The following is a 27,509-nucleotide window of genomic DNA, read 5'->3' as shown; positions in this document are numbered from 1 at the left end:
GATGCTCGATTTCGCTAGCTATTAAGGAAATGGAAATCAAAACTACAATAGGATACCACTTCACAATTGTTAGGATGGCTATTATCAACAAAACAAGTAATAACAAGAGTTGGAGAGGTTGTGGAGAGAAAGGAACCCTCATTCACTGCTGGTGGGAATGTAAACTGGTACAGCTACTATGGAAAACAGTATGGAGGTTTTTCAAAAATTTAAGAATAGAGTTACCATATATCCCTTTTCTGGGTATCTACCCCAAAATTTTGAAAACATTTATTCACAAAGATATAAGCACCCCTATGTTCATTGCAGCATTATTCATAGTGGCCAAGACATGGAGACAACCAAAGTGTCCTTCGATGGATGATTGGATAAAAAAGATGTGGTATGTATATACAATGAAATACTACTCAGTCCTAAGGGAAAATGAAATACAGTGATACCTCGGTTCTCGAACATAATTCGTTCCAGGAGGACGGTCGAGAACCAAATTGTTCGAGAACCGAAGCAATGAAATAATGGAAACTGGATTAATTCGTTCCAAGCCCCAGAAAATGCCTATTTACTGGCCTAATTTGTATATAATATGTAGAAAAACATAAGTCTCAACAAGAAATAAAAGTGTACAGTATGTCTAAGGGTTAAATTCAGTGTCAAGCGTGACTCTCTCCACAAAGCGTGACTCTCTCCACAAAGCGTGGCTCTCTCTCTGCACTCACACTGATGACGCAAGCAAGGCGCGCTGGGCCGAATGAACGCCATTCGGCTCAACTCGGCTCATCTCGGAAGTTCGAGTTCCAAATATTTGTTCGGATTCCGAGACAAAAGTTTCTCGAATCTCCTGGTCGAATACCGATTTGGTCGAAATCCGAGGCGTTCGAGAACCGAGGTATCACTTACTGTCATTTGCGACAGCGGACCTTGAGAATATTATGCTAAACAAAATATGTCAATCAGAAAAAAAGCTAAGAACCATATAATTTCACTCATATGTGGGATATAAAACTGAAACTCATAGACATAGACAACAGTATGGTGATTACCAGAGGAAAGGGGGTGGGGGATACTGAAGGGTAAAGGGGGCCAAATATATGTGATAGAAGATTATTTGACTTTGGATGGTGGACATACAATGCAATATACGGATCATGTGTCATAGAAATGTACACTTAAAACTTATATAATCTTATTGACCAATGTCATCCTAATAAATTTAATTTTAAAAATAAAATAAAATGTAAAAATCCCACAATTATTTGGAATTCTTTATCGAGAATACATGTATCTTCATTTTGGGGGACTTGGTAAAATTATTGTGTTCCTTTGGTGATGCCATGTTTCCTTGATTTTTCCATATTCTTTGAAGTCTTGTGTTTCTGTCTTTGTGTTTGAAGAAGGAGTCACCTCCTCCGATCTTTATTGACTGGCTTTGGGAGAAAAACACCTTCACTAGCCAGATCAAAGGATTCTGAGGCTTTCCCAGACCATTTCTATGGATATTCCTGCTCGACACTTCTTGTTCCCTTTTGGGAGGGAATTCTTAAGCTTGTATCCCTTCTCTCAATCATGCAAAGTAGGGTTCTGAATCTTCTAATTTGTTTTCCCTAGGGTGATGCCCTGAAATGCTCATTTGTGATCCTTCCTCCAATCTCACAGAGTTAAGCCAGCTTTCTGCATGTGCTAAGTAGCTGTCTGCAAAGACTTTCACTTGCTGTCCACAAAGGTGCACTCCAGAAGCTGGGGGGGGGGCGGTGATATTGGGGTGACTGTGAAACAATTGGGGAGTCTGAAGGATTCCTTATGGATTCTATTAAGTGGTTAGTAGAATGAACCATGAAGTGGTTAGTAGTGTTCCTTTGTGGGGTTTCAAGTCCTGGTTGTTGTTCTCACAGCCTCTCCCCAATCCCTCACCCATGGAGATCACCTCACTATTCTGTGTGGAATAAGAAAGAAGTACAAATTAGTACTTACAAAATAGTCACAGGGATGTAAAGTACAGCATAGGAAATATAGCTAATAATATTGTAACAACTACATATGGTGCCAGGTCAGTACTAAAATTGGAGAGATCATTTCATCAATTATATAATTGTCTAACCAATATGCTGTACACCTGAAACTAATATAAAGTAATATTGAATGTCAACTGTAATTTAAAAATAAATTAATAAAAAGAAGTTGACATCTTGGGCAGCATCTTACACAGCTATGGAAGCTGGGTGTGATCACTCACATGTTCTCACTTTCCCCTGTGGAAGAAATCATGGGCTGAATAAGTAAGTCTTGGTACTGAGTTGTTTCACCTTGGGGAAGGAGTGACAAAGGAAAGTGAAATTGTTCTTCTTACCCCTTCAATCTGTTTATTCGCATATTTTTTGCTCCAATAGTATGCAGGAACTTCTCTGAAGAACTTCTAAACTCTCACAAAGGGTCTGGTCTCTGCATGATCGTTAAAAGAAGTATTCTGTGTGTGGGGGGGGTGGATTCTAGAAGAAATACTTATTCTGACATTTACTGGCATGAAGTGGTTATTCTAGTTATTTATAGTTATTCCACATCACCAATTTACCTAGGTAACATTAATCATCTATAATATTAATCTATTTCAACAAGAAATAAAAATTTAGAGTTGAGAAAAGCATGATTTTCAGCGTCTAGTTTCTATTTATTCTAATTATATTTAGTAATGTCTATTTAGCTAGTGAAATAGAAATACATAGTTGTGTAAAACTAATTCATTAATAAAGAAAAATTATATTTGAGAAGAGTATGTTTCCAATAGCTCGCTTCTACATGTAATTCAAGTTATCTTTGGGGGAACAACTTGCCTAGATACCATAACTTACCTATAGTATTAATTCATTATTCCAACAATAAATAAGAATTTAGCATTGAGAAGTGATTATTTCTAGAATCCTGCTTTCATTTAGTAACTCTAGTTATGGTTAACCATTTCTAGTTAAGTAATTTCTTAGGTTCCACTAAATATATCAAACAAACATATTAAAAAATAAGTATTTATTCTTTAGAAAAATCTAATATTTCAGCTTTTGGACTTCATCTATACATTTTAATCATCTTCATTTTTCTGTAGTTAACTACTTACCTAGGTCTCTCACTAGATATTTAGAGAATTAACTCATGACAGCAACAAAATATCAGGTTTTTATTTGAAAATAATGTGTTTTCTGTTTCCTGTCTATATATACACATACATTTTAATTATTTTTCAGGAAGGATCATAGGAAGGCATTCAATCATTTATACAAATGTATCCCAAAAAGCATGAGCATTCCCGTGATGTGATGTTTCTGTAAAATACATGTGATGTTTCTGTAAAATACATCTCATTTTAAAAGTGATTGTCGCTTAATACCTGTTAGCAGGGCTCTATCGTGTAATGCAAGAGCATGTGTCTTATATTAAAATGTTAACTATATACAGTCAAAAGCAATTTTATGAAAATGTCTGGAGAGTTACACATCTGAGCAAGCAGAGAGAAGTACAGCTGTTGGCAATATTTTACAAATTAGTTTGGGGAGAGTTTGGGAACAAGAAATGATGATGACCGTGCCACCCACAAAGGCCAGAGAGAGACCCAAAACTAATTCAGCATGTCCCCAAGTTTCCAGAATGCCTTTCACGCCATAGAGAATAGAGAGATCACATGTGTCGTGCAGTCAGGGTTTTTATTAATGATACAAATGAGAGGTCTCTCTGCTACCGTGCGGGTGCAGGGGGGGAGTTATTTAGCCTTGCTCCTCAGGGCCGTGTCTTTCTCATCTTCCTTAAGATGTTTTTATCAAATAGTTCCTTTTCCCGGGAATGCACAGGTGGCCCTTGCAGGTACTTTTCTTCTGCCTTCTTGTAATCTAACCCATCAAGTGCAGCAATTGAACAGATAATGGCTTCTGGCAGGAGGACTTCCAGAACAAAACTCACTTTGTCGTCTCTGGTCAGAGTCAGCATGTTCTTGTCTACGTGCTTGTAGATCTCTTGCAAATGCCTTACCACGACATCCAACTGATCTTCATCCTCCAGGTATGTTTCAATGCAGATCACGTACCTGCTTGAATTCAGAAATGAGGACAGCCACCTGGACTGTTTCCTGCCTTTGACAATGTCCAGAAGATGGGGGTCTGCCCCCTTCCTTTTCACAATGAAGTCCACGAGTTTCTGGTTGTCTCGGTCCCAAGCGGCCTTCATCCGGTCAGGAAGAATTTTCTTGCGGGGCCTCTTGGCACCCGGGGAGCTCTCCTCCTCCTCAGAATCTTCCAGGTCCACGTAATTCACCTTTGGGAAGTCGATGTCCACCTCCCCCTCTTGGATGGCTTTCCTAACTGGGTAGCTGATGTCAGCAGCATAGTAGTCCAGGAAAGAGCCCACAAAAGACCCACGACCGAGCCCTTCTCTGTAGTGGGAAATCAGGGAGAAGCACCAGTTCACACCCTGCTCGTACACTTTCCTGGCTCTCATCAGTAGTTTCTCTTTCTCTCGACAATCCAGGTGCTTTAATCTCCGAAGAGGCACTCGAATGCCGCTCTTTTCACGGTGCATGTCTGCCTCAATCAAAAGCACCCTTGCGGTCTGCTCCGTGTGGCTGACACTCTTGACCACTGCTGGCCAAAAGGGGTGATTCTGAAACTTAAACCAGACCATCATTCCTCTTTCAATGGGACACGACTCCTGTGGGAAAGCCGTGCTTGTTGGTTGTCCCACATCCTTGGCAACACCCTTCTTCACAGCGGTGGTGGGGTGAATAGCTTTTGAGTCAACTGAGGGCTGAAGCTTTTGCCGTCCTCTCTTGAACTCCAGTGCCCAATGCTTCCTTACTTTGTTTGCCAAACGAAGTGAACGACGCAGCCCCAGGTCGGGGGGACTGGAGGATGCTGCCGCGCCTTCTGAGCCTGGCTTCCGGGCACCCTCTCCAGGGTCCTCAGGGTTCCCCGAGAAGGGAGAACACTCAGAGGAGACGACCAGGGTCTTTGGGCAGGTGCTGCGTGGTGCCTCTCTTTTCCGGGCCTTGGGCACAGTGACAATGACACTGGGTGGCAGAGATGGAAGGACGCCTCCATCTTTAGCACCTGCAAAGTCCTCCTTGACCGTACAATGCCGGGAACGAACTCTTGAGGTGTCTGTCTTTGTCCGGCCCTCTTTCTCACAGTCGTCTTCTGAAAGCAATGGGAAGTTTGAGCACGTGCTGGCTCTCTGTGAGGACTTTGCTCGAGTTTCCCTTGGAACAGGAGTGCGGGATATGTGCACCTGGGATTTGTCACCGTCGGGGGCGTCCTCACCCTCTGAACCCAACATCAGTGATTTGGGGTTTTTACTTCCCCTGAGACTTCTTGGGGTGTTCCCTTTGGGCTTCTGGTCCTTTTTACCAGATCCCCTTTTCGGTCCCTTTTGAGACATCGTAGCGGTCTCTGGACCATCGGATGCCCTTGCCGCACCCAGGCTTGCTCTCTCTTTCAGAATCTCCAGTGCCAACTTAAGAGCGCTTCTGTAGGCCACTCCCTCTCCTGGTGAGAAGCTGGCCTTAGACTGGGCCACTATCGACGAGGCGATGGACTCAGTTTGAGACTCATTTAGGATCTTGACGTTTCTGCTTTTCACTTTAATTTTGTTATCTACTGAGAGTATTTGAACTTGTAGATAACATGTCTTTCTCTTCTTATATTTCGGTAAGCTTATGGATCTAGACAAAACCCTCGCTGGCCAAAAGTGGCCTTTCCAATTGCATAGGACATACTCAGAGTCCATTTTGATTGTAGTTGGGTGATGAGAGGTCATCAACAGAGGTCGGGGGGTCTGGCTGGCATACCCACAGCTACAGAAGGACTCCTCCCTAAGACAATGTTCTTCGCACCTTTTTGTCTAGGACTACAGAGGGTTTATCGCTTCTGTGGCCAGTCCTTCTCCACTTGTATCTCCCAGAAATGCTGGAACTTACGTTTTGACAGACTAGACCGGAGAATACTGGAATGGGCAAAGGAAAAGGAGAGTATCAGAAAGAGTTCCTTTTGTGGAAGTAGTAGAAGTTGGTCATTGAGAATTGATAAGAGATCAATATAAAGAATGTGTAACAGACTGGAAGTTGGGGAGGGGGCAGGATACAAGGCAACTATTTAGGGAAAAAAAATACTAAGATACCAGAAGAGTTCTTCAGCCCTCTGAACCCAACTTCGAGCCCTATTTGTTACTACTGCCTATTAAAGAGCACCTGTGTGGGCAGGTGGGTGTCCTGCCCGGAATGTCATGTGTTTATTGGACATCCTGGGCCTTTTGTGCTCCTTGGGGCTCATCCTAGGGGCATGCTTCAGTGTTTCTTTCCTGGGGTGCTAGTGCCGCCCTGTGGACCCAAGGGAGCCAGAGATGATCTCCAACCTACAGACACTGAGTGTCAGCACAATATCATGTTCAAGAACATGAGCTTAGAACTCAGAGGTTCATGATGCTCATATGGTGGTTACAGGTGTTCCCCTTCATAAGGAATGCTGCAGGCACGAGCCATTGGCTGGGACGTACACCTCTTCCTTTCTCTGTGGTGCTTTAAAGGGCTCCCCCTCTCCCCAGCATCAAATCAGCATGAAGTAGTGACTGTAGAGCAAGGAGCAACATAAAACCCACCCCAAATGTCAACATGAAATTAGTGATTGCAGATGAAATGTGTACTAAAATGGGAAAGTCTTACCGAACGCCAAGTGGACCGTGGTAGGTGTGGTTCTGTGAGCAGGATCTGTTGATCCAAAAACTGCAACTGCCAGTTGGACACACCTTGTACCCTCTGGGCTTGTGAAGTGCACTGTTCTTCCAGGGACAAGTGAAACCAAATGTCAACACCCAGGATTTGTGCATCTCTGTGTTAATCCAGAAAATCCAAAAGAGAGAGGAAATTAAGCCAATGAAATGGGGATTGATTCATCCCTTTCCCTTCTCCAACTTTGAAATACATACCATTCTTAAGCAGAGATGTTAGTTAAATCTCATTTGTCATGTAGATGTCATGCTGGTTTTCATCCTTCTTTTGCATGTCCAAATATTTGCACCTCAAGGTACTTGATTTAGCTAGTCCCTCCTATTCCACAACAGAGTGAACTACTCCTTATTTCAGAGTAGCAGTGTGTGTGTGTGTGTGTGTGTGTGTGTGACACAAACATGGGATCTGTTAGTGTATGTGTTGTTTTGTGTGTCTAAAGAAATATTAAAGGGGTTGTGGAATAAAATGTGTAGAGCGATTTATGCAGGAGACAACACACTATCTACATATATATAGATAGATAGATAGATAGATAGATAGATAGATAGATAGATAGATTTAATATATAGAAATATATAGATATATTTAATATATGTATATATATTTTAAATCCTCACCCAAGGATATGTTGTATTGATTTTTAGAGAGGAGGGAGAGTGAGAGAGAGGGGGAGAGAGATCGACGTGAAAGAGAAAGAAACATTGATCAGTTGCCTCCCACACACACCATGACTGGAGCTTGAAACTGCAACCCAGGTATGCGCCCTGACCAGGAACCAAACTCGCAAACTTTTGGTGTACGGGGTTATTCTCCAACCAACTGAGCCATCTGCCAGGGTGAGATGACACTTTATAGATGCTCGCTCTCAGTAGGATGGGGAATGGGCTTCCCACACGTTTCCTAAGCATCCGTATGCACATGCCTGCACATATGACCTAGGTCAGCATTTCTTCACTCAAGAGCATCGTTGATCACTGCTTCATCTAAATGCCTGTTTTCACACCATTTCTGTGAATCTCTTGACAATGTGGATCTTCCAAATTTTAAAAACTTGAAGTAAATTTCAGACATCTAGTTGTGTGGAAAGCACACGCAATGATTCTCTCAATCCCCCTCTTCCCACACAGAAGTAACCTGTTTGTAGGTTCTACTTTTCTGTATACACTGTACAGATATACATTATAAAAAACTTACATATTTTAGCTCATCCATCACCAGCCTCAAATAATGTGCCTCATAAGATGAAATATTATTTCTGTAATAAGTGCCTGCATGTACAGCTTTATTCACACACTCATAGATAGAATATGAGCTATACCATGACTAAATGTACATCATTTGGACATAACCTGGGCAACCTCTGTCTTTGACCAGGGTGAGTGATCATGCAGGTTTCAGGTCCTCTGTCTTAGAGAATTCAATGTACCTGCTCTCAGAGCACAGGTGTTGCGTGAAGACACAGAACAGCAAGGGGAAGGAAAACAAGGTGACTCAGTCACTGCAGCAAGACCTGCCATCCCGTCACCTAAAGCAGGAGTGCCTGAGTCACCTCAACCCAACCAGAGAGCAACCGACATCCCAAGACATGTACACACACACACACACACACACACACACACACACAGTCTCTCTCTCTCTCTCTCTCTCTCTCTCTCTTATAGCGACATTAGAGACACAGATGCCTGATACTGATGCATCTAATCCATGTTCCCTGCCTCTACACACGCATATGCACAAGGTTCTGCTTCTAGTATACATGTTATTTTCTGGTCCTCTTACTTCTTCATTTTAAAAACACACGTGGAAAATCTAAAATGGTGTTTCTTTTGTTGTTATTGACACTACTACAGATGTTCCCCATGAAAAATACTAAGCATCAGTCATCTAATCTAACACTCGGGAATGCTTACTGCAAATATACACTGCACTGACTCTAGACCTTTTATTCTGTGTATACACATATTCAATGCATATAAAGCAGTTTGTAAATTGTACAAACACTTTGCCCTGACTGGTGTGGCTCAGTTGTTAGAGCGTCGGCCAGCAAACTGAAGGGTCGTGGGTTCGATTCCCTGTCAAAGGCATGTGCCTGGGTTGCAGGTTCGATCCCCAGCCTCAGTTACAGCGCATGTGGCAGGCAACTAGTTGATGTGTCTCTTTCACATCAATGCTTCTCTCCCCCTGTCTCCCTCCCTTCCAATCTCTCTAAGAAATCAATGGAAAAGATATTCTTGGGTGAGGATTAACAAAATAAATAAATAAAAATAAAAGAAACACTCTGAATATTCTCTTGTATTCACATTTGTGTACCTCTTTTCAAGTATCAACCACTTTAACGGGCCACTTTTAAGAGAAAACCAAAATATCAACTGCAGTTGTTTTTCCAATTACTAAAGCAATACATGCTTATAAGAGACAAACAAAAGGGAAGGGTGTCCAGTGAAAACAATGAATTGTCCTCCCGTTATATACTTTGGTCCATAGTCCAAACATCTTCCATTAAGAGTTGGTACATAATCTTGCAGATGACTTTCTTTTCATTTTGAAACTAATAGGAGTACAAATCTCCTCTCCCTCTAAAGTTGTGTACAGGTAGGTGGATAGATACATACGTAGATGATCGATAGATAGAATAATATGTAGATATCAATGCTCTTTTGTGTACCAGGCACAATGTGTTAAAACCAGAACATTGAGCAACATCAAACTAACATTTACAGTAACTCCAAATACACACAGGGCTTGGATGTAAAAATACATCCAAAGTTTTAGTTCATAATCAGATCAATCGTGCCTGCAGAGAGAGAATACACAGAAGAGAACAGTAGGGGGGCACGATAAACAGCAACTCCACAATCTCCAACTTCATAGTCAATTTCAGACCATCAGGAAATAAAGTTACGAAATGGACTAGCTTCTATTTTCCAGGTCCTGGTATAACTTTTGTTTTATTTCATCTGCTCTTCAGTTGAACAATCAAAGAAGTTGATGACACAGAGTTTCATCTCCCCAATCAACAGCCATGATTTTTGAAAGAATTATTTGGAAGCTGCGTTCTTCCCCTCCTTTTCCCAGCGAGGGCTATAACCACTTGTGAAGAAAGGAAAGAACACAATGCTGCAAAGGTGTTGTGTCCAAATGAGGGCACTTTTCTTGAGATGCGCCCCAGGGACCACTCCTCAGAGGCAGAAATTCTCTCAACATCACCCCAACGCCCCCTCCCTACAATTGCTCGCTGTTCAGTGGAGCTTCTTTGAAACTGTAGGTCTTGTGATTTTAACTGTCCCCAAAACGTGTAGTTTCATGAAAGGATGAGCTGGCAGTTCCCTTCGCTATTATAAAGGCACACTTTATAAAATGTCTGTCATGAAGAAACTACATTCTTGCCTATTTTTGCACCTCTCCATTGCCAGATGAATTCAGCATAAACTTGCACACATAGTTCTTTTAAGCTTTTAAGATTTCATTGGGCTTGCAGTCATAGTCAGACATTGTCATTGGAAATTTAAGTATGGACAAGCAGGAAAAAAATGGTTAAAAGTCTGAAGACATATTTAAATTTCCACGAAATGACTAAGCTGCATTTTTGAATTCTTTAACCATTGTTTATATATTTTTTTATTTTTATTCATTATTTTTTATCCCCACCCGAGGACATTTTTCATTTTTGTTCAGATAGAGTGGGAGGGAGAGAGAGAGAGAGAGAGAGAGAGAGAGAGGAGAAACATTCACGTGAAAGGGACACATCAACTGGTTGCCTCTACACAACCCCAACCAAGGCTGGAGACGAATTGCAACTGAGTTACCTGCCCTTGACCGGAATCGAACCCGCGACTCATTGGTCTGCGGACCCACGCTCTAACCGCTGAGCCAAACTGGCCAGGGCCATATATACTTTTAATTGAAAATTTTTATTTTACTTTATTTTATTATTATTATTTTTTGTGTGTGTGGTACATGTCCCTAGCAGAAACCGAACCCGGGACTCTCTGGTCCGCAGGCCGATGCTCAACCGCTGAGCCAAACTGGCCAGGGCTGAAATTTTATTTTGACATAAACAAAGATGCACAGTTGGCTGTAAGAAAGAAGAGCAATAACAAAAGAAATAATAATAATAATGATGATTTTATTGGGCTTGAACTCCATTTTTAGAATAGTTGAATGAAAATCGGTATCTTTGCACTTTTTTCTTATGTTGTTCACTAGCTTCATAAGCTAGCACTCCTACCTGGAGATCTGAGTTGTTCTCGTCCATACTATTTAAATGGCAAATACTACAAACCAAGAAAATTATGAACAGCCCTCTTTCTCACCTGCAAATGATCAGCTCTGACTCTAAATACACGTACGCCTTCCAATTACCAAGCGCTGCCTCCCAATTTTTCCTTAACAAACAAGCAGGAACTCACCTCCAGAGCCATCTACTCAGAGAAGAGGAAGCATGGGCACTTGAGCAAAGAACTACACAAAGATCAAAGTTTGCCATCAGCACCTTATTGTAAGACTACAGTGAATTCTCCCCCATTCCTTTGGCAAACTGGTGGTTCCTCCCGTCCAGTAGACCAACGTACTTTCAAAGATGCTCTGTTAACTCTGCAGTTCCTGGTACCTGACACGGGGAAAGCTCCAATATCCTCTATAACACTATGAATTCATGCACAGAGTTAGGGTTAAGAAGTCAGGGGCAGCCTCCTCTTTATTGCATGCGAGACCCCCAAAATTACAAACAGCCAGGAGAGTAAATGAGGTGTTTATTTCAGACCTAATGATTTCCCTGCGTTGTGCCTAAGGAGGAAGAGGTGCCCTTGTTCACAGCATAAGGCATTGCATTGTACAGCTCATCACAACAGCGATGGACATACGCAAGGAGCTTGCAAACCATGAAGAAGGACTACCAAGTCCATAGTGTAAGCCAACAAGGGTATGCTATGCATTCAGCACATAGACTGATGCAGATCTTCATGTACTGGCATTAAACAAATTCAGACAAACTCTGACTGCAGGCCAATTAAGTACAAAGTATATACTTTACATAAAATGTACATCACATGGGGAGTGACTCTGTCTACTTCATCTAAGGATATGAAGGACAGGCAAATATAAAAAAAATGTCTAGAGTGGTCATCAGAGATGTCATGAGAGGGTTCCATCAAAAAGAGAAAAGGAATGCCCTGGCCGGTGTTACTCAGTGGTTAGAGGATCGGGAATTGAATGCAGGTTGGGATCTTGGGCCTGGGTGGGGTGGGTGCGGGAGACAACCAGTCAATCTCTCTCCCTCCCGCCCTCCCTCCTTCCTTCCGTCCCTCCCTCCCCTTCTCTCTAAAAAAAGTAATGGAAAATATAAAATATCCTCTGGTCAGGATTAACAACTACAACAACAACAAGAAAAAAAAATAAAGGAGAAGAGGAGTGTGGGTGGAAATGGGTGGTGGAGGTAGACGTTATTTTTCAAACTGTGTTGTCAAATATTACAGGCAGAACACATTTACGTGTACATATGCACCAAAATCTTACCTTATAGTGAGTCTAAGGGGATAGGAAATGAATTGGATGTAAGTGAACAAAAAGAAGGAAAGTGTAGCAAAAGGTAACACGCATACCACTACATAGAATGCAATCCAAATGTGTTTGAAATGTTTTGAGGTGTAGTTGATATGATCACAGGAAATATTCATTCCTAAAATGCATGTACCTCACCTCATAGGAGATATTGAATTATAGCAAAGAGAGGAGGGTTGCAGAATGTGCGAAGGAACGATAGCAACAATTTTCCAAGATAAAGAAAAATTTCACGTGGTATATTTCATGTGCTCAACCACAAGCTTAACTCATTCACACACACACACACACACACACACACACACACACACACACACACAGAAACACTCACACAGTGATGCAAGCACACATACAAACAGACATAGGCTCTTGATAATAAAACTCCCCCAAACCAAAGTGAAATGCAAAACCTTAAAAGGAAAGAGAGAAAAACCAACCTGATATTAGACAGGTTCCTCTTATTATTTCAATTAGGAAGAGCTTGATTGAATGAGTTGGAGTCCAGAGAAAGCAAACAGGGAGCAATGAGACAGTAAGAAGAATGATTGGCAGGGAGAGCGGGCATTTGCAGCTCTGGAAAGGCCAAGGGAAGAGATGGTGGTTCTGAGAACTCATGACCTTGGAGGAGGAGACCTCGGAGCTTGGGCTCAGACTTGTAAGAAAAGGGGGCTACCCAGCCCTATGCAGTTTCTCAAGGAGGTCAGGGGCGGGGGGAGCAGGAAACCCGAGACCCTTCCCAGTGTTGGTGGGGGGACGTGATGAGCTCCCATTACAGTGCCAGGATCTGAGAGGGGCCGCCCTGGCCCTTGACCTGGGACCCTGATAGCTTAGGACGGCGTTCACCAGTCCTCTGGTGCTGGTCCCTACTGAAATCACATGTCCCTGGCCCTGTAGTGTGAAGGGCCATTATTGGGGTGGCCCCGAGAGGAGCAGGACCAGAGAGGAAGGTACAGCCGGTTGTGTCACATCCAGACCTCCTGTTGCCCTCCGGAGACCCCACTGGCCTAAGCTCTCAGGCAGTCAGAAGGTAGAGGGGAAATGGAATGGGCAGAGCTCAGTTTCAGCAGCATACAGTAGGGTATAAGACTGAGCTGAAAGGCAGGGATAACCTTTCCCTAGATCCTGTTTCTTTCCAAGGCACATCCCTGGTAAGGAATGCAACAGTATGGCCTACAAATGCTGTGTTTTTCTTTAGAAACACAAACAAACATATACCAACTGTAACATCAGCAGCGTTCACTTTCAAACACACAATCAAAAAGCCCAGAGCCCTCAAGAAGGGACTTGTATTTCTGCCTGTATGATAAAGAAGGAGCTGTTTACTGGCTGGAATTCTAGTTACCTGGCTGTAGTTAATAGTGTGATAACAGGGAATTTTATTTGTAGAGAACATGTTTCTCAGTTTGTGTGTGAGTGACTCAGGGTGAGCACAATATCATCTCCCGGGCTACACAAAGTTACTTAGATCTTCCAATCCTACCCATTCGTCTCATTTGCAGACTTGAAATCTTCTCTCTCATATCATCCACATAATAGCTTTCTATTATAAGTAGGTGTGAATGAATAAGCTTACATCTGTAAGGGTTCATGGGCAAATCACTGTAAACAGAGGTGTAAAATGAGAGATACTGAGGGATCTCTGCTGTCTAGAAGACAGGTGACAACGCCCTCACACAACAAGTGTCACATAGGACACTGAAGCAGGGAGGGGGTATGTCAGGTTATTCAGTCACCTTAGCCCACAACAAGAGGAGCTGCCGTTCTCCCTTACCAAACAGGAGGGGTTAGAGCTCTTAATGTCCAACTAAAGACCACACACTGACCACACACACACACGCACACACAACTCACATTGATTGTAGACACCGACTAGTCTCGATGTTTCTACAGTTACTCCGTCTCTCCAGTCCGTAAATATCCTCGTTAACGTTTCTGCCGCCTGAAAAGAATGGCTTACGCCAGTTGTCATGGAAACCAGAATGTCATCAAACGGTTTTCCCTGATGCTGGCTCGCTCTCTTTGGAAACCAGGAAGTACACTAATACATCCTCAGATGCAGAGCGTTGATCTTGCTCTCAGTCAGTTACACCCCACCAATCCAATGAATGAAGGAATGACCGAATAAACAAATTAATTGAAAAGTGAATATAGAGACAATGCCCGATGTTCTCATAGAAATAAGCGTTAGGGGGCAAGGGTGTTTTCACAAACGGGTGTTGCAGAGAAGCAAGTAAAAGGATAACAGCTTCGGTCCTCCCTTGAGACACACACACACACACACACACACGCACACACGCACACAAACAATCTCACGCATGCGCACGCACGAACGCACGGGCACATGCTCGGGCGCCAGCGCGCGCACGCAGTTAGGTTCCAGGGCCTGTTAAGGACCTCCGTGCGTCCTGCCAGGACACGTGCCGCTCTGTACGCTTGTGCTGGTGAGATCCAGGGAATCTTGACCCTGGGAGGAGAAAAGGTGAGAGGACGAAGCCCCTGGATGTCAGAGGAATGCGAATCGGGAACTCGGGTTGTGGCAGGGCCAAAGAACCCTGGGTCTACCCTCGTCAAGTAGATATTGACGGGGTTGCCAGGACACCATGGTTTCCGAGAAGAGACACGACTCCGCAAGGAGCCCTTGACCTAGGACGGTAGGGACTTCGAGATGAACCTCTTCCATTAGGAATCTGAGCTCGGTGTGTACTGCTGTGGGACGCTGCCAGTGCACAGTATGCTGAGGGACAGGCTCTTAACGACAGGGCAGAGGGCACACACTTCTTCTCTCATAGTCGTTTGTAGTAGTCTAGGTTTTTGGCAAATCAATTAATAGTGTCTCTGCTCTCAAAGGGCTGCTTAAACGTCATCAGAGAACACTGGACCTCAGCAGTGCCCAAAGGTCATTCCGGGAGCTCTGGGGAATGGTCCATAAGAACACGTTGGGGACTAGGGAGATCTTCCTTCCCCTACACTGTATCAGTGGATCTGGACTGCTCCGTTCCCTTCCATCCAAATGGCAGGTTGTAAGAGACGGGATGAAGACGCAGGTAAGAACATCCAGACCTTTCCTATTCATTCAGGTAGATATTAGATAGATTTGCACAAAAGTAAAGCAAAGCCACACTTTCAACAATTAAAAAATTTTTATTGAATGTATTGGGGTGACATTGGTTAATAAAATTATATAGGTTTCAAGTATACAATTCTGTAATACATCGTCTGTATATTGTGTTGTGTGTTCGCCACCCAAACTCAAGTCTCCGTCCCACACCATTTATTCACCGTTTACCCTCTTCTACCTCCCGCACCACCTTTGCCCTCTTGTAATCACTATACTGTTGTCTGTCTATGAGGTCTTATTTCTTTTTTTGCTTAATCCCTTCACCTTTTCACCCAGCTGCCCACAACGCCTCCCCTCTGACAGCTGTCAGTCTGTTCTCTGTATCTATAAGTCTGTTTCTATTTTCTTTGTTAGTTTATTTTGTTCACGAGATTCCAGATGTAAGTGAAATCATATGGTAGTTGTCTTTCTCTGACTGGCTTACTTCACGTAGCATAATATTCTCTGGGTCCATCCACGCTGTTGAAAAAGGTAAGACTTCCTTCTTTCTTACGTCCGAGTAGTATTCTATTGTGTAAAGGTACCTCGGCTGTTTGTATCCACTCCTCTGGCACTTGGGCTGCTTCCACATCTTGGTTATTATAAATAACACTGCAGCAGAAATAGGGGTTTATATATATGTTTTTGAATTAGTGATTTGGGTTTCTTCAGATAATGTTCCCAGAAGTGAAATGGCTGGGTCATAAGGCCATTCCGTTTCTAATTTTTTGAGGAAACCCCATACTATTTTCCACAGTGGCTGCACCAACCTGCATCCCCACAAAGGTTTCCTTTTCTCCACGTTCTCACCAACGCTTGTTGTTTGTTGATTTATTGGTGATAGCCATTCTGACAGGTGCGAAGTGAGATCTCTTTGTGGTTTTGATTTGCATTTCTCTGATGAACAGTGACATTGAGCCCGTTTGATATGTCTGTTGGCCACCTGTATGTCCTCTTTGAAGAAGTATCTATTCAGGTCCTTTGACCATTTTTTAATCAAAACCACACTTTCAATATATTTTCTTTGTTTGTTTTCAAAAGTAGAGTGAATTTTTTCATGAAGCCTATTTAAAGGTACGCAACAATGGGCTTGATGTTATTTTAAACGAAGGCATTAAAATTAGTAGCTCGGTTTTTTGCAAATACTTGACTAATGTATTTCAGCAGACTAAAAAGTGCTGTTTTACAGTTGAAATTGTTCTGAGTTGAAACTCACACATTGTAAAATTAACCATTGTAAAGTATTCCATTCAGTGGCATTAACTAAATTCACAGTATTGTGAAACCATCACGTCGGTCTGCTTACAAAACACTTCGCCAAGTCCTGAAGGAAATCTTATACCCAGTAGGAAGTCAGTCACTCCTCATTCCTCCTGCCCCCAACCCCTGCAACCACTAAACTACTTTCTTTCTTTATGGATTGGCTTATTCTGGACACTTCATATATATTGAATCATACATTACCTGACCTTTGGTGTCTGGCTTCTTTCACTTAGAATCATGACGTCAAAGTACATCCACATTATAGCACTCCTTCTTATGGCTGCATGATATTCTATTGCATGGACAGTCCGTGTTATGCTTATGCATTCCTCAGTCCACGGGCACTTGGGGTGCTTCCACCTTTGGCTGTCTTGAATTGCGGTACTATGAACATACACGTTCATGTGTTTTTGTAACGCTTGTTTTTATTCCGGGGGTGTATCTCTAGGAGCAGCATTACTGCATCATATGCATACCATATGTTTATGCTTGTGAGGAACCACCGAATCATTTCCAACAGCCACTGCACCATTTGAAAATCCCACCAGCAGTGTATCAAGCTTTCGATCACTCTGCTTTCCCCCACAACACTTGTTATTTTCCTTTTCAACGTTTAGACATCCTAGTGGGTGTAATAGCTATTACTGTAGTTTTGATTTGCATTTCCTAATGAATAGTGATGTTGAGCATATCATCATGTGATCATTGGCCATTGTGTATCTTCTTTGGGGAATGTTCATTCAGGTCATTTACCGATGCGCATTGTTGGTCGTCTGTCATCTGTTTGGAGTTCTGAGGGCTTTTCTATTTTCTGGATACTAGACTCTCCCTAGATGCATGATTCGCCAATGTTCTCTCCCATTATGATAAAGCCCTGTTCTCTCTTGATAAAGCCCTTTAATGCAAAAAGGTGTTCATTTTGACGAAGGCCATTTATCTATTTTTCCCTTTGTTGCTTTTGCATTGGGTCTAATATGTAAGACGTCATTGCCAAATCCAAGGTCACGAAGGTTTAGTCGTGTGTTTTCTTCCAAGAACTTATATTTAGGTGTTGGGTCCAATTTGAGTGAATGACGTCTTGTGCATGGCATACCTTATGTGTATGACTTCATTCATCTCCTAGATGGATACAGTTATCCCAGAGACATTTGTTGAAGAGACTATTCTTACCCCCATTGAACGGTCATCATCCGTCATCCCTCGCCCAATTCACTGGTGTGCTTCCAAGAGCCAGCGAAATGCTGAATGTTATAAGGAAGAGAATTAGAAGTAAACATAAGCCATTGGCTTAGCATTAACAGTACTTGAGGATGTAGGCCATGTGAAAGTGTGATCAGAGCAAATAAAATATGGATGCTTTGCTCTCAAATCTTAGGTGAGAGAAGTGAACCTGTGATACAAAAGAGGAAAAAAATATTAAAGAGCTGGCCAAAAATTCACGAAGGTACAAAAGAAGTGAAATATTAAAAACAAAACAAAACAAAAAAGTGGGGGGAAGAGTGAGAAAGGGAGGGTGAAGGTAAATAAGACCCCCCCCCACACACGTTAAAATTGTACAGCATGTCTGCCTAGTGGAATGAAGCATTAATTTTATTTCCTTCATAAATTTTATGTTTTATAACATTATTTTACAGGGAATTTTTATTACTTTCATAAATAGAACAATGGCTTGACAGTAGAATGTAAGTTGACGAAGAGTGCTCCATATCAAATTATTTTTGGAAAGTGGAATGTTCCTTATTCGCTAACTTCAGGAAGGATGACTTGAAAGTTCATGAAAGCCTTCTTGGCACTACTGTAAGAAATGAGAACATGGTGTGGCCCTCCATAGATAGGTGTCATCCGATCCCTGTGTTTTCACGTAGCTGGAGGAGAACTAAAAGGCATCCGTTTGGCTTCCCCTTAGAAGTTCAGTACGGACAAGTTTAACGTTGGTGTTAGAAAAGTCAAAAGGTGTTATAACGCAATCTCGGTTATTCATGGAGCAGATACTTCATCAATGTCCTTTATTCCTATATCTTTCTTGTTTTTCAGGTGTTGAATAGTTTCCGAACCAGCATGGATGGATTGCATTTGCCAAACGAAGGCAATAATCTGAGGAAGCCACCAGATGGAGACGTTGAGCTGCCATTGTTAAAGCTCTCCAGGCACTCCTGGGCTGGGAGCAACCTGGAGGATTTACTGAAAACGCAGATTCCCAGTGCCACCCACAAAGTCGATTGGGTAGGCCTGAAATAGAGCCAGGAACCCGGATTTTAACACTCCCCTTCCCGCGATTCTGATATAGGTGGTCCCATGCACCACACTTTGAAAAACGGATGAAAATGGTCACTGAAAGCATAGGCCTATATGGAAACGTTCAGGGAAAGGGTATAAATTGAGGAAAGAACGGAGTAAACCTGAGTCCTGAGGGACGGCATCATGCGATGGGCTCATTTGAGGAGAAAGAGCGAACGATGGCAAGGAGAAGTTGTCAGAATGAAAGAGAATAGCAGGAGGACACCCTGTTCTGAAAGCCCAAGGAAGGCAGAGGGACGGAGAGAGAGCACGGGAGTGCTCAAACACACTTCACACAGTGTTTTCCTTTTACTCAAACATCTGTCATCCTCTCTGACTTTTTCCGGAGAAGTATTGCCTCAAAGAATGAGAATGCCCTGTGACGTGTGACAGCATCTAAATAATTCTTCTTTTGCAATAAATGTTACAGCCTGCATCCAAAGTCCACATTTATTAATGAAAGTATTATGGAATCCTAATGATTAAAATAATAATCCTTTATGCTTTGAAATATACTGTAGGCACCAGATCGCATTCCATGCTCGATACTCAGGAGAAATTGTGTACCAGTAGCTCAACAAGTGGTTATAGTAATGGCAACACAGAATTACTATGATATATGATTATGGTTATAAACAATAATACCATTGCACTATTATTAATATTTGAGCGCTTACTTTATATTACTGAGTGCCCATAAGAGATCTCATGCATTATTTCACTGAATGTGACCCAAATTTTATCAGACAAATGCTATTATTATTATCATGCCTTTAAGATAGTAACACAGTCACTGAGGTTTGGCGGTGTCAAGAAGTTAGCTCGACGTCTCACAGTTCATAAGGGATGAAGCCTCATTGCATTTTGTGCTGGAATTTCAGTTCACGCTTAGAGCATTGTTGTGAGTTTCTCTTTAAACAACCCAATATAGTGAAGTTTTTATTCGTTTTGGAAAGGCGTAGATTGCAGGGACTCCTAGCTCTCCACCTAACTTCCTCATTCTCCTCTTCTTCCTGGATTCCCATCTAAGTGTCCATTCCTAGCTTCCCTCGCTGCTAGGTGTGACCATGGGACTGAGAGCTCGGCAATGGGATGTCAGTGGAAATGATGTGTGCCCCTGCCAGGCCTAGCTCATAAGAACCTCGTACCGGGTGCAGCTCCCTGTGCTTTGCAAACTGCAAAAGGAGGCCACCTACGGAGCATCTGGAGAGAGCCACATGGTGAGGTGGAAGAGTTCCCCACAGCCTGGCTCCCTTGTACAAGTGCATGGATAAAGCCCACCAGAAGGAATTTTTTGCTTTCCCGGTAACGTTACAGGAGAAATAAGTGAACTGCTTTTTCGTCATTATACATGTGTGGGCTTGAGTGTTACAACAGTAACTGTCTACCGAAACTAAGGCAAGTTGGGTAAAAATAAATTTCAGGTATGCACTGCTCTGTCATCATGGACTGTATTTTGGATAGTGGCTCAGGCAAATAGGGGTTCATTTATTGCAGTTGCCATGCAGTAAGAATAGACCATTCATACCCGGCCAGTGTGGCTCAGTGGTTGAGCGTCGACCCATGCACAAGGAGGTCCCTGGCTCGATTCCCGGTCAGGGCACATGCCCAGGTGGTGGGCCCGATCCCCAGTGGGAGGCATGCAGGAGACGGCCAATCGATGTTCTCTCTCACTGATGTTTCTATCTCTGTCCCTCTCCCTCCCTCTCTCTCTAAAAATCAATAAGAAAAATAAAATAAAATAAAGAATAGGCAAATCAGGGCTGGCACTACAGCTCAAGGAACCAGTTTCTTCTCTCTCCTCGCCCCTTTGCCCTTCAATGTGGCTTCTGTCTCCAAGGTCACAAGCATTGCCTCTGGATTCCTGGCAGGACAAAGGGGAAAGGGCAAAGGGAGAATCCAGCTGCATCTGTCCAGTTCAAGTAGGCCTCCTAGAAATGCCGCCAGCGTCATCTGGGACCTGTGGCACGGTCATGCTCCCACTTCTAAGTGCACCTCGGTTACGGTTGTGGTAGCGAGGACACAAGGATGAAGGATAGAATGGTTCGGTTGAATCAGGACCTGCCAAAGCCCTTACCTTACACCACCTTTAAAGACTATCCAAATCCCTTGTGGGAGGGAGCTTTTCACGTTGCTCTAGTGCCAGACTTAAAGAATCAGAATGCTCCTGAAATTTTGGGTGCACACGACTTTCAGGTTGTTGAACTACTGATCGGTGCTCTATCAAGGGTGGCTGCTTTTTCTTTTCATCTGGTCTGGTCCCCAGGAACTCTTCCATAGCTTTATAGTCTCACAACTTTAGGTGCACCTCAAAACGTCAAAGAGGGTACTTCCTTTGATTAATTGTTTTCAAATTTACATGGAAAATGACAACTTTATAAAGGGCTTCTAGGTCTACAGTCACACCCCACAAACCGTTGTCTGTGCTACTGAAAGATGCAAACACTGCTAGAGACAATGATTCACAGCTGAAGACACAGCTTATTCCCAGAGCAGCAGAGTTGGACAGAAGAGCGACAGGTGAGGGTCTGTGCAGAGCAATGGATCAAACTGCCAAAGGTCTGGTCCTGGCTCTACAGTGAAGCTCTGTGAAGGTGGGCAACCAGTTGCACTCTTTGATGCCCAGTCTCTTACCTTGGAAAGCGGGGTCACGCGAGTTCTCTCCCAGAGGGTGCTCAAGCAAGATAAGTAAATGAATCTTGAGTTTGTATACTCTCAAATGGCAAAAAGGCTTATGGAAGTGTGGATTTGTTTATGGGTAAATGGTGATCAGTTTGAATGACACATTCTGAAGCTGGGTTTCCAGCATGGTCAAAGCGCGGCACAATGCTAGTGTCATCAGCACACAGAATGATTGGATGACAGTGTAGTGAGAGGAGAGAGAGAGGCTGCACAAGTTGCCGAAGTAGGCAGAGGTAGAAGTGCCAACCAGGACTGGACAGAGAAGTCTTCTGAACTTGTCCCAAAGGCCCAGTGGCAGAAAGCAGCAATGCTATGCTTGAGGAAACCACCAGAAGCTCAGGATGGAGAGGATTAAAGGGGAGGGAAACAAGGTAAGGTGTTCAGGGGGTCCCGGCAGGTAGTGTAGACCCCCTTGTGAAGGCTCTGAGGAATCACGGAAGGGCCTTAGGCATCACAGTGTAGGCTAATGTCCAAGGATTCAAACCTAGACACATCTGACTTGCAGTCTTCATTCTATTACAAGCTTCCATTTAGGCACAGGATAAATAAACTGACTGGTGCAACAGGCTAGACAAGGAGAATCAGGAACATACAGACGTGTTGCAGAGCTGATTGTGGAGAAAGTGTACACCTTCAATAAATGAGGATGGCACAATGGTATCTCTACCTGACGTCAAGCACAAAAATGCGTTCTACACGAACACAGACTTACAAATGCAAAATAACACCTTAACAGCATTTAAAGAAAATACAGGGGGAAACTTTTTTAGCCCGAGGGTTAAGGTAATTTTATTTTAAGAGGCCCAGGAGGCAAGAAGGAACAAGCAGATACATTAGACTACATAAGACTTTAAGACTTTTGGCATCAACGGACATGATCAATAAAGAGAACAGGCAACTTGTGGAATGGAAGAAAATAATTTAAAATAATGTATCTGATGAAAGATGAAAATCCTGGACATACCAAGAGCTCCTACAACTGAACCATCACCACAACAAAATACCTGATTAAAACATTGGCAAAAGACTTGAATGGACATTTCTCCGAAGAGAGTATACGACTGGCCAATAGGCACATGAAAAGATGCTCAACATGACTAAAAATTGTGGAAATGCACATCAAAACCACAATGAGATAACACAGAAATTTGAAAAGATATTTAACCTACAACCCAGCAACTCTACTTATACCCAAAATAACTTACAGGAGAATCAAACAGGTATGTCTACACTTGTGTTCACACAGCATTATTCACAACAAATAAAAGGTGGAAGCAGCCTAAGTCTCCATCAACAACGGAACCGGGGGGTGGGCGGGGGTGGGGGAGAATGGTGTATACTTACAATGGATATTCCTTTTCAATTACAGTTAAAGTTCAGTATTATTTTATATTAGTTTCAGGTGTACAGCGTAGTGACTAGACATTTATGTAACTTACCAGGCGACCCCCTTGATAATTCTAATACCCACCTGGCACCATACTTAGTTATTACAATATTATTGACTGTATTCACTACTTTACATCCCTGTGACTACTTTATAATAATCAGTTTGTACTTCTTAATCCCTTCACCGTATTCACTCAGCCGTAAACCATCAGTCTGTTTTCTGTTATTTGTGAGTCTGTTTCTGTTTTGTTTGTTCATTTACTCTGTTCTTTAGATTCCACATATAAGTGAAATCACACGGTACTGGTCTTTCTCTGTCTGACGTCTATCACTTCGCATAATACCCTCTAGGTCCATCCATGTTGTCGCACACGGTAATATGTCATTCCAATGGATTATTATTTGCCCTTAAAATGGAACAAAATGCTGACCCATGCTACAAGATTGCTGAGTTCTGGAAGACAGTATGCTCAGTGAACTGTGCTAGTCCCAAAAGGACCCATGGTGTATATATGAGGTACACAGAGTAGTCAAATTCACAGACACCAGGAGTAAAATGGTGGGTGCTAGGGGTTGGCAGGAGGAGGAAATGAAGAATAAGTGTTTAATGGGTACCAAATTTCAGTTGGGAAAGAGGAAAAATTTCCAAAGGTGGATGGTGGTAATAGTTGCACAACAATGGGAAGGTATTCAATGCCACTGAGTTGTATACCTACAAATGGTCAAATTTGCATTATTTATATTTTGTTGCCATTAAACACAAACACTGTCACAAAGATTGATATCTGGGATACGTAAAGTGCTGCCACCAAACTGCAAGAATGTCATCCTTGCCCAGTGGAAACATGTCATGACCCTGGTGTAGATATGTAATGGAGAAGCTGATTGAATTGACCAATAAGCATTTTTTCAAAAGCCCTATCTTGTTAGTGATTGTAGAAGTGCAAAAGAACACCCCGTCCAAATGTAATTTTACACTCACTGAAATGGAAACGTTCAGAAATCTGATTATCCCATGTATTGGTGGGTATCTGGCCCAATGAGAACTGAAACTGTGGGTGGGGTCATCAGCTGGAAATAATTTGGCTGTACTTGTAGCCTGTGAGCCAGCAAGCTCACGCCTTCAAACTCTGCAAAACATATTGCAGGTATGACAGACATTAGGGTATGCCTAGCATCACTGCTTGTAGGGGCTGTAAAGTAGAAAGTGTGGATCTAGATGTCCATGGACAAGAAAGTGAATAAGTGAATTGAGGAGCGGGTCCACAGAGGTATACGATACAACAGAGAAAAAGATAGCAGGATGACTACATCTAATAATATAGACACCGGGGACACGATGTTGAGTGGAAAAGGTGGTGCCAGAACACCACACACAATGTGATACAATTTATTGTAATAGACAAAGACATATACAACAGTGAGCAACAATATTTGAGGAAAGAAACGCGTGCTGTTTTTTGTTTCTTGTCTTTTTTTCTCAATACCCCTAGCAAAAGGAATGGGGTGGTGTACACAGAACATGCGGGAGAAGGGCTATTCCTCTGCAAAGCCAGGGGGTGGGTGGCAAGGACCCAGGAGGAGATTGGATAGGAATTGGTCGATTCTCCGTCATCAGGAATGTAGGCTTGAGCACTTGCTCCACACTCCCGAATCCCTTTGTGATTTGCCAGGAAGAAGACCTGTGAAACGTCCTTGACCTGAGACACTAGCAACCGCCAGCCCTGGGTCCTCCAGCCTTGGCTACAACAGAGGAAGTCAGATCCTGCAGGGGCGTGGCTAGGCGGAGGCCCCGCCCCGCACATGCACACTGTGCCAGCCAATCAGTGACGCTCCCGCCCAGGCGGCTGACTGCCCAGAACCCCGCCAGAGAGCAGGGCAGCATCACTGAGTTCCCGATGTCAAGTCGAGGTGCTGAGGGAGAGACAGAGGGACCGGCGTGGGTTGGGGGGGGATGGGTGACAGAGAGGCTCTCTGGGAGGTCAGGTGTGTGGGGAGGCTGGTCTGGCGACCCAGTGTGGCCTTCAGATTCTCCTCAGATGTGAGGGGAACAGCATCAGAGGAAGGGGGTGGGCGGTGGGCCGGGCTCTGAGGCTAGCCTCTGAGGTGATATTCAGGCTCCCCTGGGGCAGGGCCAGCGGGGCAGAGGGCGGGTCTGAAGGTCCCCACGTCCTGGAAGGGCCCCAGCCTGTGCGCAGGCGCCATCCCAATCTGTCCCTCTGGCCTTGCTGCCTGGGGGCCAGTTCAGCCCTATCAGGTCGCCTGGGGTTCAGACGGGGGGGGGGGGCGTTGGGAAGCCCCGGGACGTGACTGCCCCTGAACCTGCTCAGAAAGGCTTATTCTCCGTCTGTAGGGAGGGAGGCTCCTTTTGTCACGCCCATGGTCGGGCTCCCCGACCAGCACTGGGCCCCTGGGAGAGTAGGGGCAAGGATGACCTCTGTCCCAACCTAGGGGCAAGAGTCTGGCAGAGGGGGCTGACACCCAGATGTCCCGGGGCACCAGCCGGCCCTCCATCGCAGCCCTGGGTGGGGAGGATCAGGTGTGCCCCTCTGCTTTGTCCCCTCCTGGTAGGACAGGAGGCTCGCGGACACACGCGCACTCTGCTCTGCGCAGAGGTTCCTTGCCCGGCATCCCGCACTGACCATGTCCCTGTCTCTTTAACTTGCGTTGATGCTCACAAGGGGCAGGAGAGCTGTCACTACATCTGGAGACACCGAGATGGCACAACCTCAGAGGAAGCGCATGGCGAAGGAGTTGAAGGCCCTGTTGGAGGATGAGGCTATGGCAGTCTGTGATTTGGGGGTCCAGAAAGGGAGCTGAGTGGGCCCCAGGAGCATCCCGAAGGTACAGTGTCTCGGACACCTTTGTAGATACAATACACGGGGCTGGGACTGTGTCCCTCAGGTCCCTGCTTCTGAGACCATGACGTTGTAAACAGTAAAATCCACGCAGGTGGAAAGCAGTTTTATATCCTGGAGGTTGCTCACGTGAGCCTCATACCCCAAGCGGCATGACAGAAGCTGACACAACAGCTTCTCTGGACGCTGGCGGTCCTGTCCACAACTTCTGATGTGTGCCACAGGGGTTGGTTCTGACAGTACCCCTGAAAGGCTTGCAACGGCGTCTCCATAGCACGGTTCTGGTCCCCAACCTATTTCCATCTGACTTGCACATGAGTGCTTTCATAGGTCTGCTTGACTCTTTTTTTTTTTTTTTTTTTGTACGTGCCCCTAGCGGGAACCGAACCCACGACTCTCTGGTCCGCAGGCCAACGCTCCAACCGCTGAGCCAAACCGGCCAGGGCTATAGGTCTGCTTTAAAAACTTGGTGGCAAAAAGCTTAAAACACGCCACAGTGAGGGGATTTCTTCCGAACAACTACCCAAATCAGTTAATAAATTTATTTAATAACTTTTTCCATTTTTTTTTCGATGCAGGAAACAATCCAGTAACTGATAACCATAGTGGAGAAAGACCTATTCCAGAATTCCAACATAGAGAACTGGGGTAATGTGTCTACAGTCATTTTTGCTTGCCCGATAGAAAACATAAAGGTCTGCTCAGGTAACAAGTATTGTATGTAAAACACTTGGCGTGGCATTTCCCCTCCAAAACTAGCATGGCATTTTTGGTACCCTTCATTAAGACTTAATGCAATGTCTTTACAGGAATGAATTACACGAAATGCGGGAAAAACTTGAAGGTATGATTTAGGAGATAGTGGAATGAAAGTAAATTGTTTCAAACTGTATAGCATTTACACTGGGAACTGTTAATCAGTGTTCTGCAAGACTGTCATTTAATTCCTTGTTCTTAGATACAGTAAGTATTTAGTGTGATTTGGCTTCATAGGATTCTTTAGTTTCCCTTTTTATTGTGGATGTGGAGAGAATGGTGCTTACCAATGGTGAGGTAAGAGTGAGGCTTTTATTTTATACATGTGTACATTTGATGGGCTGTGCGATATTAGAAGAATTTGCACGAAATAATTTCTATTCTGCTTGGTGTGGCAGAGTGAATGATATATCCGTTTTTAACAACAATTTAAAATTTTCTCATTGTAGCTCTTCCCTCGGACTGTCCTAGTTCTTTTCTTTGGTGCAGAAGCTTAAACTGAAGCCTGGAGAGCAAGTCTTTATTATTATCTTTACATTAATAACCTCCGCAGTGCAGAACTAGGGACACGTTTGAAACCTAAAAGTTTTAAATTGTTCTGTCAGATATCAGTTACAGCAACTGGGTTACAGGACAAGACTCTTAATAAAGAGTCCGAGTCCATTTGTAAGTCCTCCATATGGCTCATTTGTGCAAGTAGGTATTTTTTTTAAAGCTCTGGTCTATGTGGTGGTGACAAGTTGCTGTCTCATAAATTGATTATTATACCCAGGAATCTGAGTATATAACACATTTGTGTAGTCCTGCAGCTCCTTTCAGATTACTGAAAATAATTATTGATGGTGGATCCATAACATAAAATCAGATGCTTATG

General features: G+C 43.5%; 1 protein-coding gene across 1 annotated transcript; it reads right to left on the bottom strand.

Annotated features, from left to right (window-relative positions):
* Positions 1-3,759: 3,759 nt before the first annotated feature.
* On the bottom strand, positions 3,760-5,757 carry LOC118635400 (PWWP domain-containing DNA repair factor 3B-like). The gene has a single exon (XM_036270108.1). It carries the CDS (start codon positions 5,755-5,757, stop codon positions 3,760-3,762), a length of 1,998 nt encoding a protein of 665 aa, XP_036126001.1.
* Positions 5,758-27,509: the final 21,752 nt, after the last annotated feature.

The sequence above is a fragment of the Molossus molossus genome, unplaced genomic scaffold (assembly GCF_014108415.1).
Source record: "Molossus molossus isolate mMolMol1 unplaced genomic scaffold, mMolMol1.p scaffold_m16_p_2, whole genome shotgun sequence".
NCBI lineage: Eukaryota > Metazoa > Chordata > Mammalia > Chiroptera > Molossidae > Molossus > Molossus molossus.
The sequence above is the reverse complement of the archived record's forward strand: the minus strand, read 5'-3'. Positions and strand labels throughout refer to the sequence as shown.

What these genes read in the sequence shown, in the direction of transcription:
- LOC118635400 (XM_036270108.1), bottom strand. Translation starts at nt 5,757, where the DNA reads ATGGACTCTGAGTATGTCCTATGCAATTGGAAAGGCCACTTTTGGCCA.